Source organism: Carex rostrata, chromosome 24 (genome assembly GCF_964058835.1).
Source record: "Carex rostrata chromosome 24, lpCarRost1.2, whole genome shotgun sequence".
In the NCBI taxonomy this organism is placed as follows: domain Eukaryota; kingdom Viridiplantae; phylum Streptophyta; class Magnoliopsida; order Poales; family Cyperaceae; genus Carex; species Carex rostrata.
The window spans coordinates 154394-172781 of record NC_135941.1 but is presented as its reverse complement, the minus strand read 5'-3'; the positions used below and the strand labels follow the sequence as shown (position 1 = coordinate 172781).

General features: G+C 35.0%; 3 protein-coding genes and 1 long non-coding RNA gene across 5 annotated transcripts; 1 reads left to right on the top strand and 3 right to left on the bottom strand.

Moving 5' to 3' along the window:
- Positions 1-726: 726 nt before the first annotated feature.
- LOC144575692 (imidazoleglycerol-phosphate dehydratase 3, chloroplastic-like) lies at positions 727-5170 on the bottom strand. Of its 2 annotated transcripts, none has more exons than XM_078325924.1 (8): positions 4743-5170; positions 4169-4296; positions 3674-3778; positions 3138-3230; positions 2548-2622; positions 2394-2456; positions 1123-1232; positions 727-999 (listed from the first exon to the last, which is right to left on the bottom strand). In XM_078325924.1, exons 1-8 carry the CDS (start codon positions 4978-4980, stop codon positions 972-974), a joined length of 840 nt encoding a protein of 279 aa, XP_078182050.1. In that variant the 5' UTR covers positions 4981-5170; the 3' UTR covers positions 727-971. The 2 variants fall into 2 exon arrangements, with proteins under 2 accessions (XP_078182050.1, XP_078182051.1); XM_078325925.1 differs by having other exon boundaries at positions 4169-4293; positions 4743-5161.
- A 1513-nt stretch (positions 5171-6683) lies between these two features.
- On the bottom strand, positions 6684-8402 carry LOC144575974 (uncharacterized). Its single transcript, XM_078326248.1, has 5 exons — positions 8304-8402; positions 8007-8233; positions 7776-7929; positions 7280-7702; positions 6684-7200 (listed from the first exon to the last, which is right to left on the bottom strand). The coding sequence occupies exons 2-5, from the start codon at positions 8201-8203 to the stop codon at positions 6757-6759; spliced, it is 1218 nt and encodes a 405-aa protein (XP_078182374.1). The 5' UTR covers positions 8204-8233; positions 8304-8402; the 3' UTR covers positions 6684-6756.
- A 33-nt stretch (positions 8403-8435) lies between these two features.
- LOC144575557 (uncharacterized) lies at positions 8436-9270 on the bottom strand. Its single transcript, XM_078325747.1, has 2 exons — positions 8938-9270; positions 8436-8801 (listed from the first exon to the last, which is right to left on the bottom strand). The coding sequence occupies exons 1-2, from the start codon at positions 9145-9147 to the stop codon at positions 8436-8438; spliced, it is 576 nt and encodes a 191-aa protein (XP_078181873.1). The 5' UTR covers positions 9148-9270.
- A 2076-nt stretch (positions 9271-11346) lies between these two features.
- On the top strand, positions 11347-15407 carry LOC144575342 (uncharacterized). The gene is made up of 3 exons (XR_013518414.1): positions 11347-11964; positions 13722-13831; positions 15161-15407. It is a non-coding gene; the product is annotated as an uncharacterized LOC144575342 (long non-coding RNA).
- The last annotated feature ends 2981 nt before the right edge of the window (positions 15408-18388 follow it).

Genomic DNA, 18388 nt, shown 5'->3' with positions numbered 1-18388 from the left:
CAGCACAACCATTTAAAAATCACCAAATCGTGAACTCAATATAAAAATAATCCTAACAAACAAATTTTCTTTCAGTGATTGATCAAAAACGTACATAACACAATTATTTTTCGAAACATTTTGGTAATTAATTTGACTTGCATATTACAATATAAGAAGTTTCAATAAAAATTCCACGTGCTTTTCACTAGATCACGGTTTGAGAAAAGGTGAGAAAAGGGGATGCGAAGAGGTGACGCGCGTCAACACAACGAAGAGCAAAGAGAGACGCACTCGCGATTGACCGTCATATACGAAGAGATGGAGGAAAGGGAAAGAAAAAATCCTCATTTATTAATTAGTTTGGATTTTTTTTTTAATTCATCAATAATCAATTAATGAAATAAAAAGATTCTCATTAATGAGATTAAAGATGGATACCATAATACCATTTGTCAAGCATAGATTGGCTAAACTCAATGGATACCTAGCTTAAATTTTTAAATTCAACATGCATACTTAAAATTACAATTTTGAACAAATTTGTTTTTTTTTTTTTCCAATCAGATTTTAAACTTGCAATCCCGAAGGAAAGATATTTTCTTAGCGACTAGATCAAATATCAGTTATAAACACTGATACTAAATCCTTACATTACAATGTTTATTAAAACAAAAGAACTCAAAGACCTATGAAATTTACCAAAGACCAAAACTGAGACAAAAATGTTCACCAAAACCCACAGTCTAAAGATAATGTGCACATTTATTCTAGACAAACTTGATAGTGCTTGCTCAAATATACCAAAGAGTATTCACAGCAAATTGAAGTAAGACAAAAGAGACCCATTACCATCACTAAAGCACTAAACAAGACCCATTAACATTATTTAAGCACTAAAAAGATGCATAAATATACTAAAAAATAACAACAAATTTCTCTCCCTTGGAAGTACCTCATTTAGAAGGCAATTATTTCGCAGTATAAACGGGTTATGACCGTGACAGAACACCTTTAGAGCTGCAATTGTGGTAGTAGAAACACGCATAAAAAAGATTCAAAAAATTCAGAACTATTTTTGGTACTCAATTTAGTAAAAATATGATTTTAAAAAAAGAAAAGAAAAAAAGATAGTAGTCAAACCTAGGGATAGAACCGTGGCGCCGCAAGTCAAATTCAGTGGCCTGACGAAGGGCCCTTGCAAATGCCTTGAAAGTTGCCTCTATTATATGATGCGAGTTTTTCCCAGCAAGCTTTTGAAATTTAAACATTTAAGAACTTAGAATTATTACTTTTTGAAACTATGGATTGCTAGACCAGATACCAGTACCAATTCCAGTTTGGTAAAATTCAAAATATGTTTTTGAACTATACCTATTGATTTCTTAATTGTAGTCTGGATATGTTGCTCTTCAATTTGACAATAATTTAAACTTTTTGACTGACGGTACTATGCATAATTTATGATCAGTAGGGGTACAAAAGGGCTACCCAGTTAAAAGAAAGACACTCCTATATAGTAAGTATCGGACCACTTCTCACAAGCAAGCTGTACCTTAATACGTTGCAATGACATAAACTCATACCTATGTTGACTTAATTACCAATCACTGAAAAGAGAGATAAGAAGAAAAAATACATGGACACAGCGCACATCGGTCTGTAACATGTCTCTACATCTTTATTTTTGAAGTTCAATAAGTCGATCCAAACCCCCTCAACATGATCTCTATATGAAAATGTACTTGGAGACCAAATTTTACATTTTTCAGATTTGGTTTACTATTTTTTTTAGATAGGTAGAAAATCACTTGGATAGTGGGATCTAAAGATTCTGAACCATTCAAAAGTAGTGATTTTGAACCATTCTGAACTATGTTGAGTGATTCTGAACCATTTTCATACTATGGATCAATATGATCATGAATCCATAGTACGGACTGCGCCGTGCTATGCATAGTACCGTAGCCTCACTCTAAACATTTTCACTAAAAGCATTATATCTGTTTGCACAGAATTGAGGGCAAAATCTTGGTTCATTATACACCATACACATATTTAACCAACAAAAAATGGACATACATGGTTAGTCCTGACATCTTTATATATTAGGGTGAGAGATGGGCTATTGTGATTTGCAAATTAAAGCCTTTATTTTAATTTGTGCCCATATTTTGCAATTTCAAAGTCCAAATAGTCGATCCGAACCATTTAACATGATCTCCATATATAAATGTTCTAGGAGACCAAATTTTACATTTTTTTGAAATTGTTTACTTTTTTTTCAGGGTAGAAAATTGTTTTTTTTTTTTATGGTCCAGAATTTTTTGAAAAACAAGAGATATGGGCACAAATTAAAACGGCCTCTTCAATTTGTAATGCACAATCTTCATATATTAAGGTGTGATCATTACTTGACGGATGTGAAGTGTCATGCCAGACGTGTTAACCAAAGATTGGAAAAAGTGCTCCACTAGCTGAAACAACAAACAAGTCAATAAATAAATTAACGCTAACTAATCATCTGACTGATATCATTTTTAGCAAAAGAAAAGGGTGGTACCGTACCTGGGTGTCATATGTACCAACTCTTTCAGTTGGTATACTCAGATCACAACTCAAATGGGGCCTCCCTGATAAATCCTGAAAGTATATAAAAAATAAATGAACGAGGATAAATATGCATTTTGCAAAGATAACATGCATAGCATATTAATTTTGAAGTGAGACTACAGTACTATGAATAGCGCATACTGGAGTGAGATCAATATCTCCATTTTTAAAGTTCAAACAATCGATCTGAACTGTTCAACATGATCTCCATATGAAAAAACACTTGTAAATCAAATTTTACATTTTTCAGAATTTTTTTAGATAGGTAGAATTTTTTTATATCAAGTGATTTTCAACATATCTAAAAAAAATTAAAAAAATTCTAAAAAATGTAAAATTTAGTCTGCAAGTATTTTTTGTATGGAGATCATGTGGAACGGTTCAACGGTTCAGATCAACTGTTTGAACTTTAAAAATAAAGATATTGATCCATAGTACAATCCAATCCGCGCTATGCATAGTACTCTAGACTCACTTTTAATAGTGATATACACTATCAACAAGTTAAAAAGATATTAAGACTGTAAATAGATAATAGGTTTTACCAGTATAACTTCAATTGCGGCTTCGTCAAGTGGAGCTGAAAAATGGCCAAATCTGTTTATTCCTTTCCTATCTCCTAGTGCCTGAAGTAACGCCTGGATAGAGAGTAATTCAACCATAAGTCAAACTATATCTGAATTCCATGTTAAAATGGGGAGAAAATTTGCAAAGAAGCATTGTATTAATCACATATTGGAAAAATGTAGTGCTATTTTGATATACAGTTTGTAAACAAAAATAGTCCTACTGAATTTCTTATTCTTTAATGAAGGTGTTAACAGTTGTGATGAGTGAATTAACCAATATAATGAAACAGTATGTAATACATATTTTTGATAGAAAATGAGAAACCTTAGTTGCCATTATAATAAAACACCTTGATTCCTAAATTTATTAACTATAATGAAAAACTTACAATTATACAAATTAGCCCAATCAACAAATAAGCAAGCATATTATTAACACAGAGGTTCTCTTTTTGCAAATTTGGGTTTTATTGGCAAAATTCTCAAAGTAACATGTAAGTATGTATAATTACCGTGCCAATAGCAAGTGCAACATCTTCATTTGTATGGTGATCATCAATGTGGATATCACCTGATGCTTTTACATAGACATCAAATAACCCGTGTGAAGCAAGTTGCTAGAGAGAACATAAAAAGATCATTAAGTCAAGTTAACAATAATCAGATAAATATAAAGAGTGAGGCTATGATACTATGCATAGCGCAGATTGGTCCGTACTACGGATCAATATTTTCGTTTCCAAAGGTCGAATAGTCGATCTGAACTGGTCTAGAATTTTTAAATCAAGTGATAATCTACCTATCTAGAAAAACAGTACAAATATTCTATTAAATGTAAAATTTGATTTACAAGTACATTTAATATGGAGATCATGTTGAACAATTTGTCTCGACAATTTGAACTTTAAAAACGAAGATATTGATCCATAGTACGGACCAATCCGTGCTATGCATAGTATCAGAGCCTCTCTCTTAATATAAATATATGAAAACATAAATATGCTCACATCTAACATATGATCCAAGAAAGGAATTCCCGTGCTTGAATCTGAAATCCCAGAACCATCAAGGTTTATCTTAACATGCACATTGGTTTCCTTTGTTACTCTCCTTACTTCACCAACCCTACAAGCTGCTAATATAAAATTAGAACTTCAGAAGAGATCAAGTGTTCACTTCACTTACAATTTTGTTGATTTCTACCAAATTACCAGTAAATTTTAAAGCATAAAAAAAACTTATACACCAATATTCAATTAATTAATTCAAATAGAATGATTTAATTTACATATATACCAAAATTATATATCAAATTAGATTTTAGTACAAGCTACTTATAAATCAAATCAGAAATTTAATACAGATCAAGTAATAACTTTACTTACAATTTCATTGATTTCTACCAAATTATAATTTTATAACAGATCAAGTAATCACTTTTCTTACAATTTCATTCATTCCTACCCAATTACCAGCAAATGTAAAAGCTTAAAATACAAAAGTAATTTCAGAACAGATCAAGTAATCACTTTACTTACAATTTCATTGGTTTCTACCAAATTACCAGCAAATTTAACTTACATGGGGATTGCTGAGGAGGGGAAGCTGCAACGCTGTTTGATTCAGTCATATGAGAATTGAGAGAAGCCACTGACGTGAGAACCAGCCTTGATTTCAGCTTAGTATCTCGAAAGCAAGGTATGTAAGGTAAAGGAAGCGATTGAGGTTTAACTAGGGTTTTGGTTTTGCAAAGAAGAGTATGAGGAGAAGATATAGGTGTGAAGAGAGACAAGGAACGAATTGGAGTTGGAGTACTCATTTAGTGGATTCAACCAAGGGACTGGTGCCTGGTGGTGAAGTAGCGGAGAAAGGCGACTCGGCGACTGTGTAGCTTTCTTCAAAAGAGGCCAATAGTTCATATCGCCTGATGTAACATAGTATTTATGTTTAGATGTCAACCGTCCGATCAGAATATTCTAATACCAGATTCTGATGGGACGGTTTAGACCTAAACTCGAATATTCTGTTACCGTAGAGAAGATAAGTGAGTGCGTATCCCCTGAGATACCTCATATTTTGCGTGACCCACGTGTCGGTGCATATTCGGGGATAGCGCGGCCAGTACTATTTGAGCTTTGAGATTCGTGCAGATCGTATTTGAACGGTTGAGTTTTTCTAAAAGTCACGCTAAATATGAGATATCCTCTGCAATACCTGAGAGGATACTGATTCACTACACTCGGTACACAATCTTCGCCGAATCTTAAATTTTATACACAAATCTTAATGCAGATCGCGCCCGTTGAATGATTATGCAAATGTGTAGGTGGAAAAAAAAAATTTTAAAAAAAAGGGAAAAAATGACGGCAAAACAGAGGAGAAAAGAAACCTGATGCGCACAGCTAAACCGAATACGCGTTGAGATTCGTGTGAAAAAATAACATTATATTGTCCGTGAATCTATACCGGACGCGCAAATCCTCTCTTGTATATGAGGGAGTACAATATTTTCACCCGGACAAAATTAATTTGATACATATTTGATTGAATTATAATACAGAGGATTTGTTTTGAATTTATGTCAGAATGAAATTAACGACTCAGATCTCTTCCTACTCGATCAGGTATTACACTGTAAGTTGACATTTTTTTTTAATATTTTGAGGAGTTTATACTTGTGATAGATCTACATTAGTGAACTGATTAGTGAAATGTAGCTCTTATACAAGACAAATAAAGACAATCATATTTTGATCTAGTGACAAATGCAGTGCTTTCCGTGTGAAAGATCGCAAGTTTGAAATTTAAAATAAACAATTGTTTGTGACGTACATTTTCTTAAAAGAAAATTCAAATGTGGGTTCATCGCCACTATCTTTCTTCCATTTAAATAAAATTAGTAAGAATAGATTGATTATAGATTAGACCAGTAAATGCAAATGCAATAAATAAAAAGTACTTGATGAAGATTTATACATAGACAAATTTTATGTTTGGCAGATATTTAGTTGTTTGAATCTACTTGAGTACAGATATCCCGAAATTTTTAAATATACCATTTTTTCAAAATAAATAAACCAAAACACCATTTCGGGGTGAATTTTACAAAAACCGCATGGCCGCTTCCCACAGAAGCGGCCACCAGGAGCTGGGCCGCATCTAAGCGAAGCGGCCAATATATTGGGCCGGATGGAGGCCCAGCGGGGTGGCCGCTTTGGAGGGTAGCGGCCAGGGCCGCTTCCTGCGGTAGAGGGCACCCCGAATATGTTATTTTTCAGGATTTTAGGGTTTTAGGCAAATAAATTTTTATGTGTGGAGATTAGATTTGTATTAGGCAAGTATTACTCGTTTTAGGGTTTTAGACAACTATTTAGGCAACTATTATTGTTTGTTTTGATTTATTTGTGATTTATTTGTTGTTTTATTGTTTGTTTGTTTTGATTTATTTGTGATTTATTTGTTGTTTTACTGTGACGAAAAATAATGAAAGATAAAAGCAAAATAGTACAATAAATAACAACATAAAAGAAAGATAAGCATCCTGATATAACAAATCATAGTATATGACAACATAAAAGAAAGAAAGATAAGCATCCTAAAAGTCAGAAGGAGTGAATGGGCGCCTCGCCTTCCTAGTCCTCAAACCCTTAATCCGCACTGCGAGCGGCGTGTGGTCGAGAGAATCATCTGACTCAACGGCCTCGACCTCCTCAATCTCAGCTGAGTGCTGGACTGCAGGACCAAATGCGACTGTGTTTCCAGACTCCTGAGTCGGAAACATACCGTAGGCAGCTCTCACGATAGGATCATCTATGGAGATGTCAGGAAGGTACGTACCGGGATGATACTGTGTGGAGGTGCCAGCAAAGTCCGGTATGGGAGGGTACTGCGTAGGCTGTGAGCTGCCAGGAAAGTGTGGAAAGGGGTGCGGCATAGTGAACCCTGGTAGATATGCAGGAGGAATCGACTGGGTCGGAACATAACCCGGAGAATACAAACCATCAGGGTTTAGGTCGATATTGAAGCCGAGTCGCTCCTCCTACAAATTTACAAACAAGTTATGCATCATTTTTTTTTAAAAAATTGCACAAGTTGTATATATTAAAAAAATAACTTACCTGCGTAGAGAAAAACTGAGTAGGGATCTGCTCCTGAGTAGAGACGGCCTGCTCCTGAGTAGGGACGGCCTGCTCCTGAGTAGGGACGGCCTGCTCCTGAGTAGCCTGCTCTACAGCGCGCCTCCTAAGCGTCTCTTGTCCTCTATCGAACGCCTGACCGACAGTCTGAGCATCCTGGACTGAAGCCCACAATGCCTCGTCACCACCGTATCGGACGTATATATCAGGCTCATCCGATATGTCATCAATCTGATCACATCCAGGCAATCCTGCACATCTCAGGAGAGAGTCTAGGCGCGTCTTGTACCCACATTGGCAGACGGCAGGTACATTGTGCTTTAGAATAGCTTTTCCGAGTCTCTTCCAGCCCCGCACTGTGGCCATTGTCGCCGCTATGACACAGCTCTTCACCAGATATAAAGCCTGCAAAATTATAAGTACAATATATAAATGTTGTACAGATGTAAATATTACAAGTTTTTTAAAGTAAACATACCGTAGATGCAAACGGTGCGCCGGCTGGAATGATACCATGTACTCGTCCTCGCCGATCCCTCGGCCTCGGTGCACGCTCGTGAGGGTTGTCGGTGATACACCCCTCTAAGTACACTGTGTACGCGCCACACTCCTGATACCAATCTCTATAAGGCCTGTATTTTTTTGAAAAAAAGTCATCAATGCCACGTATCATCCATTAACCAGAGATATTAAAAAGAGATATTCTTACACTGGCGGTACATCCATGTGACGGTGCTCATCAGCTATAGGTGGGTCGATAGCGGATGCCAGCTGTACGTATGATCTGTACCAGTACGCCCAGTCTCTGCCCGGAGAGATGTCTCTGGCCAAATGAAGCTGTCGCCAAACATCCTCACTAATCGGCTCTGGGGGAGGAGCTGTCTGCCTCAATCCAAACTGTCTCATGACCCGACCGGGGTAATGATGCTCGATAATCTGAATTTAGTAGGTTTTTTAATAAATGTTGTTATAGCTAAAATTTGTAAAATAAATTCAAATACGGTACCTGAAAACATATGAGGGGCACCTCTGCACGCCAGTAACGCTCCTGCTGCCGACATCTCTCGGGCAGTATCTCAAGATAGGTCTGATGTACCCCGTTTACCAAGAGCTGAATTCATAGATTTTAACACTTACGTCAATCAGATGTCTTGGAGCCTCTCTTCTTCTCTTTCTGCAAAGCAGCGTGCGGTATCCCCAGCAGGTCCTCGCACAAGGATCTGAAATCTCCATACTCGACGCCCGTCACAGGCTCTCCGACAATGGTCATGCCCCATAGACAACTCACATCCTGTAGGGTGACTGTCATCTCAGCGTGGGGGAGATGAAATGAGTGGGTCTCGGGACGCCATCGCTCAATGAGCCCAGAGCACAATCCCGGATCGGCAATCTCCTCGGCCATCTGGGATAGCTGGTACAATCCCATGCCACGCAACGTCCCTGCATAGGCCTTCTGGTACTTAAGCCACATTTTGTTGTGGCGTACTGTAACTGTATCTAGTCCCTAAATTAAAAAAAAAAATTATTAATAAAATTATTAATAAAATTATAATTTTATTAATAAAATTATTAATAAAATTATAATTTTATTAATAAAATTTGAAATAAAATTATAATTTTATTAATAATATAAAACTTACTCCAGTGGCAGCCTCCAAGATACGGTGCTCCGCATTCGGGTACCAGAGAAAGTCTGATACCCGATCAGTGCGGTGCCGGATACCGGGGACCACAGATGTCAATGCCGCATCGACATACTGTGACATCTCATATGGAGTGGGTACTGGTGCACCTCTACTGGAAGAAGGTACATCCCTACTAGAAGACGGTCCAGATCCCATAGATGTCATGCTGTATTTATTTTGGTCTTATTAGGATTTCAAATTAAATTTCAAAAAATAATTATAGTTTCGGTATTAATTATTTTGGTCAATAACTAATTTTGATCAATTTTGGTACAATTTTACAATTATTTTGATCAATAATCAATTTTGGTACAAAAAATAATCAATAATCAATTTTGGTTCAAAAAATAATCAATTTTGGTACAATTTTACAATTATTTTGATCAATAATCAATTTTCATACCATTTCATAATTATTTTGGTCAATAGTTAATTTTGGTACAATTTCATAATTACCTGATCCTACACCCTAAATATTTACCTTACTCCTACTCCTACTCCTACTTTAAACTTGAATTTAAATTTAGAAAGAATAAGAATATTACCTGATTTGAAGGGATGGAAGGGATGGAATAAGGTAAATGAAACAAAGAAAACGACCTGGGGGATATATACTGTACCATGGCCGCTTTGGTGCGTGGAGGGGTGGCCGCTACCCCCCAAAGCGGCCAGCCCGCTTCCATACAATGCGGCCCAGCCCGCTTCCATACGATGCGGCCCAAAAAATAAACCGCTTCCCTCAGCTGCGGCCCACTACTGTGTGCCCGCTTCCCTCAGCTGCGGCCATGTCGTTTTTGTAAATTACGTCAATCCGTGGCGTTTTGATTTATTTATTTTGAAAGAATGGTATATTTAAAAATTTCGGACAGATATCAGCTGATGAGCCTTAATTTCACATATTATTTGATACATGGATAGACCTAAAAGGCTAAATCAAACTAGTTCCAATTTTTATATTTTGTTGCATCTTATTTATTTTCTCTTTACTTTTATCAATCGTTGGCAAAATTTGATTTTTCTCATTAAACTCTTCTCAATAGAGATACAGATGTGACAATACGATTTGGAGAAACATGGATTAAGATTTGGAGATTTGGAGATTTGGAGAAACGAATCCTCTGTGGCAGAAAAATCCTACCTATCATTGAGTTTAGCCAATTTATACTTGACATATGGCATCTATCTTTATTCTTTAATCTCATTAATGAGAATGATTATGGAATTAAAAAATAATTTCCCAAACTAATTAAAAAAATGAGGACTTTAATTTTCTTTCCTCTTTCCTCCCTCTCTTCACATTTCATTTCAGATTTAAAACGGACATTGATTTGTCTAATAATAATTTACAATGGACACTGATTTTTTTTTTTTTTTTTTAAAAGAACTATGAATAGATATATCATAATTCATGGGATAACTATATTATGCTACGCATAGATTCAAGTGTGAACTCTGTATTATTTTTTTTTTGTCAAATGTATATTCAGCAAATTTGAGTATTGTACAAAATTGATACTTATGAAATAAAATATTAAACAACACAGTGAATTGGGTTGGTAGGCGGTCTAAGAAAAATAATCCTAACTTAGAAAGATTGGGTTTTTTTTTTTCAATCCAATTTATTTCGTCTAATATAAATGAACCGAAGAAATTCATAATAATTGTTATATTCCGAAATTTTAAAACGTGATTAATTTCTAAAATGATATTTACATTAAATAAAGATTTCTAACTAAATTAATGATTGATTAGATTGTCTGATTTAATTTTATTTGAATCTAAAAATTTCGAAATATAAATGAACTATGAATTATGTACATTCGAATTATAGGAGTTAGAAGTAAAACAATTTAAAAATATAAACTAAAAATTGGAGATATAAATGATTTATGAAATTATGGAGCAAAGATGAGAATTAAAAATAAAATAAAATATAGAAACCATAATTAATTATAATTATTCATAAGATTTGTAAATCGAACATTCGCTACAAGTCCAAGAAATTTAGTAAACAAATTGATTCGTACAAATAAATAAATCAATCGAGATTTAATTAAAAGTAAGGATACAAATTTTTCGTGCAAGCAAAATTATAAAAGTACAAATTTTGTTCATTCTGAATTATATAGACTAATTAGATCATAATACGTATATACGAATTTTATAACGAAATTTCAAACCAATTTCGTTGAAATGTGATTAACATATCAACATATAACAATTAGAAACATATGAATTATGGAATTGTTTTATCCCTTAGATTCAACTCAACACGAATCTTGAAGCATCTTGTATTAAATAAAATCTGAACTTAACCCAATTGAATTGGGAATTCGGGTCCACCCTCTCTTCCTCTCCAGTCTCTCTTCCTCTCTCTCTCGCTTACAGCACAGACCCACCCGATCCCTCTCTTCCTCTCTTTTCCGCCTCTTCCATCTCTCCCGTGAAAACCCTAAACCGGCTCTCCCTTCTCTCTCTGAACCACGACCCCACCCAGGAAATCATCTGGCTCTCTCTCATTCCTTCCTGTAGAAGGAAACAAGTTATCCCGCTCTCTCTCGCGTTGTCCCGTCGAATGTCAGAACCCCACGCCGAATTTATTACGAAACGGCGAAAGTCGCCTCTGTCTTCCCGTGGTCAGTCGGCCGTACTGGCTATTTCGTGTGATTTTTCCTTTTTACGGGTATAAGTCTCTCTTTCTCTCTCTCGTTGTGGTTCTTGTGCTCCCCTTTTTCTCATGTGTTTGAGGCTTTGTTCTCTCTTTCTCTCTCTCGCCATTTTTCTGGTTGTGTGAGTGTTATGATTTGAAAACCCTAGCCGTGCTGTGATTGTTCGTGTTGTTGTGAATCTGCCTCTGGTGCTTTGTCGGTGCTTGGAGGCATTTTTACTTGTCGATTTCTTGTCGGATTTGAGTCGAGACGCAAGGCCTTCACCTCGGGACGACTCTTGAATTTTCTGCCTCTGATGAGCCCTCCTAAATTGGTTAGTGAGCACCCCTTTTTATTTTCTGTGATGGTGCTGCGAATGAATTGAAATGGTGGCTTGCTCGGGTTGTTGATTTTCCCGGCAAGCCGATGCATGGGTTGGCCGTGCCTTGATTTTCTATGTTGCCTTGCCTTGCCTTGCCTTCCTCTCTGACCTGTGCCTTGGCTGTGTTCTTTGCTCTGTTCTGGTTCTGTTTGCCTTGACCTGCGCCTTGTTTTCTGTTTTGCCGGTCTTGCTTGTGCTTGGCTTGTGCCTTGTTGATGCTTTGTCTTGTGCCTTGTTGCTGCTTGGCTTGTGCCTTGCTGCTGCCTTGTTGTTGCCTTGTCTTGTGCCTTGTTTGTGCCTTGTCTTGTGCATTGTTGAAATGGTTGTGTTGTGCTAATTACTCGAAAGTTGGTGCTGTTGTGGTGCTGTGATTAGTCTGGTTTTTGCATGTTTACCAGTATTTGAACTGACAGGGACCCTTTCCTAAAATTCCTTAAAGAGGAGGGTTGAATTGAATAATTTAGGGCCTTGAGTGAATATTTATAAATTAGGGGCTGATCTGGTAATTTATAAGCCCTTATGTGGTATATGGATTTAATAAGGACCTATATGTAAAAGGATGGAAATTTTAAGTTGTGGCCGACCTATACATGTGATTTATTTAATATGGACTTTCGAAATTGTTGGGCTCAAGCCTAATCCGAAAATGAGTTATATTTTAGGCTTGCGCCAATTTAATTAGGACGAGTTTGAATTGAGTAGATACGTTATAAATTACAGAATTTGGCCTTTAGCTGAGATGTAAATAAAAGGATTTAAAAAGCGGCCTTCGCAAATTTAGGTTTTGTTTTAAATTAAGGAAATCAAATGAAATCGAACGCTTACACAAACCAAATTAAAACACCCAACACATTAAACTAAAATAAAAGTTTTATAAAAAAGTTTTTAAAGTTAAAATAATTCTTTTAAACATTTTTCGAAGTTGTACAAAAATTCGTTGTTAATTATTAAAGGACCAATTTATTTAGCAACAAAAAGTATTTATTGGACATAGATTCGAAACGACTAATTAAACGTAGAAATTAATTTAGTTATAAAAATAACGAATTGCGCGACTTAGGAATAAATTAATTAGAAAACGTGTACAATAACTAAAGGTTCCGTTTTTAAAATTTTATAAAAGAATTATACATCTATAGAATAACTAAACTATATTAAAACGGATTATAAAAATTTGCAATGATCATACAATCAATATGTTTTTATTAAAATATTCGCATTAGAGATTTTTGATTATAAATTTACTTTCGAAACCGAATTTTGATTGATTAAAATTAATTGTAGTTCGTTTAAAATAAATCAAAGTAGATAGGCAATAAGAATATATTAGTTAAGTAAAACCCGTTAATTTACCGTAGTTCTCGAACAATTATTTTTATTTACGAATAATTTGACACTTGAATTTCTACAAGCAATATATCTTCAAATTAAATTATTAAATATATAAATTAATTTAGGATTAAATTAGATTAAATTAGATCAAAGTGAATGATCAATATCTGACGAACTTATAAAGAAATTAAGATTAGCGCTAAGCTCGATGACATGAAATTAAATAATTAATATATGCCTAACCGGATCAGTCAGACTGACTGAATCGGTAATTTTATAAAATCGTACTAATCGAGAAATTGACTTGCACATTAACTGGGACGAGGGTTATAATAAATTAGCATAGATTTTAATTAGTTTAAATTACGTGATCACAGATCAGTCGACTCCGTACGAGTCCGACCCGTGGGCCGATCCGACTGACCCGCAGATCGGAGCATACGTGGAGCACGCTGATTTTTAGCGACAGAGACTCCAGCCCCCTCAGGTGTGGGATATCTGAATTATTTTCTTTCGTGGGCGTACTCTTACCAGTCGATCCATCTGACCTGACATCCGCACTTTATTTTTAAGTAGTTGCATTAAAACTGTAGAGCATGTTTATCCTTTCTGCACTGTAGGTAGAATTGCATGAACCCTGAAAAACTCGAATTTATTGTATTTTAAGAGTAGAGTAATTAAATAATATTATATATGTATCTTATTAGAATATTAGGCTATTAGTTGTCTTCTTCTCGTAGAAGACTATATTATTATTACGTGCATACGAATGCATTGGTGAGAGCTGAGCAGAGCCGAGTGACTTCGTTCCGTCTTGGTGTCACTTGGCATGGGACGGCCCGACAACCACTGAGCTGAGGGTCACTTGATCCTCGGATGGCTTTAGGATTATATTATATGTATAACTTTGATTATATAGCCTTTTCGGTCATTTTTATTACTTGACGTAAGCAGTTCCGATCTCGAGTTCTGTGGCACGATACGATTCGGGATTTGTTCCCTCCCTACATTAGGAGCTACTTTGCCTAGAACGGGATTCCAAGGTCGAGCTACGGGAGTCTACGGGAGTCAACGGGGGTCAACCGGAGCCTACGGTTGTGCCGGGCTCACACCGGACCCAATGACCGGACTCATAGCCGGACTCATAGCCGGACTCAGCCGGTCTCAGCCGGTCTCGAGCCTTGTGGAATCATGCGTGGTGTACCTATTGGACTGGCCAGACGGTAGAGTTCTCTTCTGCTCATGAGGAAAGAGATTAACTTTTTACGACTTGCATTGTATGATTTCTCCTATTGGATATGTTTGGGTGATGAATCGTTAGGCGAGATGACACATTGGATTTGATATAACCATCGGCTAGTGTGCTATTATCTTGTGGAGCAATGCTCGATGTCACTAGGCAACGTGTATCATTGCACTCTGATCACAGTCCTTGGATTATATTGTTTGGATCTTTTGATCCTATTGGCACGGCACGGGGTGATTACTTTATCCATATTATTATTATTATTGTTGTATTTGGGCACACAGTGCAAGGAGTACTGGATTCCGACTTGATTTATATCCGATATTGCACTTTGATTTTATTTTGGGTTTATTTCGCATGTTGGCATAATAGAATAATCGCATCATGGCATCATTCAAAAGCATTATAAATTCTTTTAGCTATTAATATAGGTTCACACATGTGCATATTTTAACTATATTCATTTTATAAATAAAAGTGCTTTGACCGTAGAGGATCCCTGAGGGGATAATTCTGGGTCACATACTGGACGATTCGTCGCTCACCCACAAGTTGTTTCGTGGGTTTTAGGTACAGCATCTGGTGATCCGCAGCAGGAGTTGTCAGGAGTTGTCCCCGATGGCCACACCGCTTGATTAACTAGAGTTAGACTTTTGATTAGGTTTACGAGTCCCGTATTCCTGTGTTATATATACGGGCTCGATAGATCATGTATTCCCTTCTATAGATGGTGTTATTTGGATCCGAGATGGATCAGATTATATATTATGTATGTGTATGTTTATTTATTGGCTATGTGATTGATGCTTGACATTTATATTATTTTTCTTCCGCTGCTGTTGATTTATTATTTATGATTAGCCTTGCGTGCTTAATGATTAATTAAGCACGAGGCGAGGTTGATCACACCTTAATCCATAATTTCTGGTTTGGGGTGTGACAATAATGAACTCTGAGAGATGATCATGACAAAAAAAAAAAAATCAATCCAATTTATTTCATCTTGCTCATTTTTTTTTTTTATCTTCAAGCCCCACATACGATAAACTAATGTTGTTGTTTTAATTAAATCTGAAATGGATGTGAAGAGATGGAGTAAAGAGGAAAGAAAAAGATCCTCATTAATTAGTTAGTTTGAAAATTATTTATTTAATCTATTTGAAAGGGGAGGTAACACAGTTGACTAGGAAAAAGTCTTAAGTTATTGTACTCAAAAGTCGAGAGTTCGATTTCCCCTTACAATAAATTAATTAATAAAAAAAATCTCATTAATGAGATTAAAAATAGATGTCATGTGTCAAACCCATTCGGTTCCAAAATTTGGTGATTGATTGACTTCCACACAAATATATGGGAATTAATTAAAGGCTTTCTATTTTGGTTCGCACAACCAAATTAGAAAGGGATTCTGGAAGGAAGAACTTTAAAATTTCCAATGATTTGAAATAACAAATCTGTCATTTGTGTCATTCTATGTTACTATATAATTTTAAAATTGGAGAAATTTTAATTTTAGACGTAGAATGGTCAAAGCCTAATTTCGTACGGGTTCCAAATTTGATGATTCAAATTTAGTAACCACAAAAAACACGATTATATTAAGCTACATCTCACCTTCCCTCAACAGTTTATTTTCTCTTCTTTTCTCTCTCTCTTCCTTTCTCTCTCGCTATTTTTTCTCACCTAAATCTCCTCTCTCTTTCTTTTACTCTCAATCAATTTAGCTTTGGCATTTGCTTTGAGATTAGTGTGTACTCATCATGAACCCAAATCAGCATGAACGGTAATTTCTTTTCCATTAATTAAGTTTCGATTGTATTAGCTTTTTTTGTGATTTGTTGGATTTCAATTATCTCATGTTATTTGGGTTGAATTTGCAATTTATATATTTAGCACATTAATCCAGAAATATTGTATTGGTTATTCAATTTTCAAAATATAATTTTAACTAATAATTAAGAGGTTCCGCTATAATTTGTATAGATACTCTTGAATTTTAAGAGAATATGAATAATTGTTTCATTGTTGTTGTTATTTTTTTTTTTCTGTTGAGATGATTTAATAAATAAGTATTTATAGTGAAACATCTATTTTATCGTTTGACTATTTACAAAAGGGGTGAATACAAAATCTGACTAATTATGAAATATTTATTAATATTGGGTATAAATTTATGCTCCGAAATAGCTTTATTCATTTTAATTAATTAGAGAAAAATGCAGGAGGGAAATGAAGAACTATGCACTGGAGTACATGAAAAAAGTTAAAAAGGCATTTCGCCAAACACCGGACTTATATACAAAATTCCTTGCTATTATGATGAATTTCAAATTATCCAAGTACGTTTTTGTTCCTTAATTTAATAATTTCTCGCTTTTATTTTTATAAATTTAATTACTATTTTGTCGTATAGAGACTTTAATGCAATTAATGATTTTTAATTTGTAGAATTTGTGCGCATGAGTTGAAGGATCAAATGGAGAATCTATTTGACGGTCATGATGATTTATTGCAAGGTTTTTATAAGTTCCTTCCTGATGAACTTGTACCAATCAAGCTGGTACCGGTATCATCACCGGTACACCCATCACTTCAATTAAGAGCTAATTTGATCAAAATTGATAATATATAATGTTTTAATAGGTGATTTCCCATTTTGTCATATCATTTTTAATTTCTTGTTATTTATTGGCATGTCAAAATATATGTTAACAGTGAGATTCTCGAGCTCTTTTTACTGGTTTTTTTTATCAGCAACATAAATGAATATCAAATTTTCACTACTACTATTGATTTCAGACAATTTCATTTTATACTACATATTCAGCTGTTGATATATATATATTTTTATTTTATATTAAGGTATAATTTTTAATATAATTAATCTAGAATAAAATGTCATGGTACTGTAAAATTAATTCTCATTCTTTATAGAAAAATTTTATATGATTGACTTCCATTATGTGTTTTGATCTTCATAATTCGAAAATCTAGCACCGCCTGCCCCTGCATATATATTTCAACCGCTGAATTATTAAGTGATCGGAATAGTTTGTACTGCTGAATAATTCAACGATTGTGGAATTAAAATGAAATTGTTCGAAATCGATAGTATATGTTTATTTCCTTTTCTTTTGGCTATGAATAAAAAGTTCAAAACGAAATTATATGCAGAAGGAAAAAAAAATAGTCCAAAATTTTAAAACAATTCAAAACATAACTAAAAAGAAAAAAAATTTAGTGTGCTTACTAAGGGTGCACGTCAAAATCAATTTGGTGCACTTTTCTAGGATGCGTACCAAATTTTTTGGTGCTCGTCCTGAGGAAGCGTGAGTGATAAAATGTGAAATTTAGAGTTTTGGATGATATTTGTTTAATTTCGAATTATTTGGGTTCTAACTAAAAAAAAATTCGGCGAAGCAGTAAGCGAAATTCGAATCCACTAAAAATAACTTCAATTTTGAGTTTGGATTCGGATCGTCCAATCTGATATGTTACGAATATTAAAGAGATCCTGTGCATTATTCTTCAGATTGGATTGGACCGAATTCAGATCGGACGGTCTGGATCTAACATCAAAAATTGAGTAATTTAGGGGGATCCAGACCCGCGGGTAATGAGGATCTAAAATCAGAATTTTTTTGTGTGGTTTTGAATTTTTCTTTTTTCTGGAAAGAAATTAAACAATTAAATGACATAAAACAGGATAGGCCGAAGCTTCTCGTCTGAGAACGTGTTGACAAATGATAGCATAGTTAGCTCAAATGTCTGGAAATAAATCTGCTACGAATTGTAGGA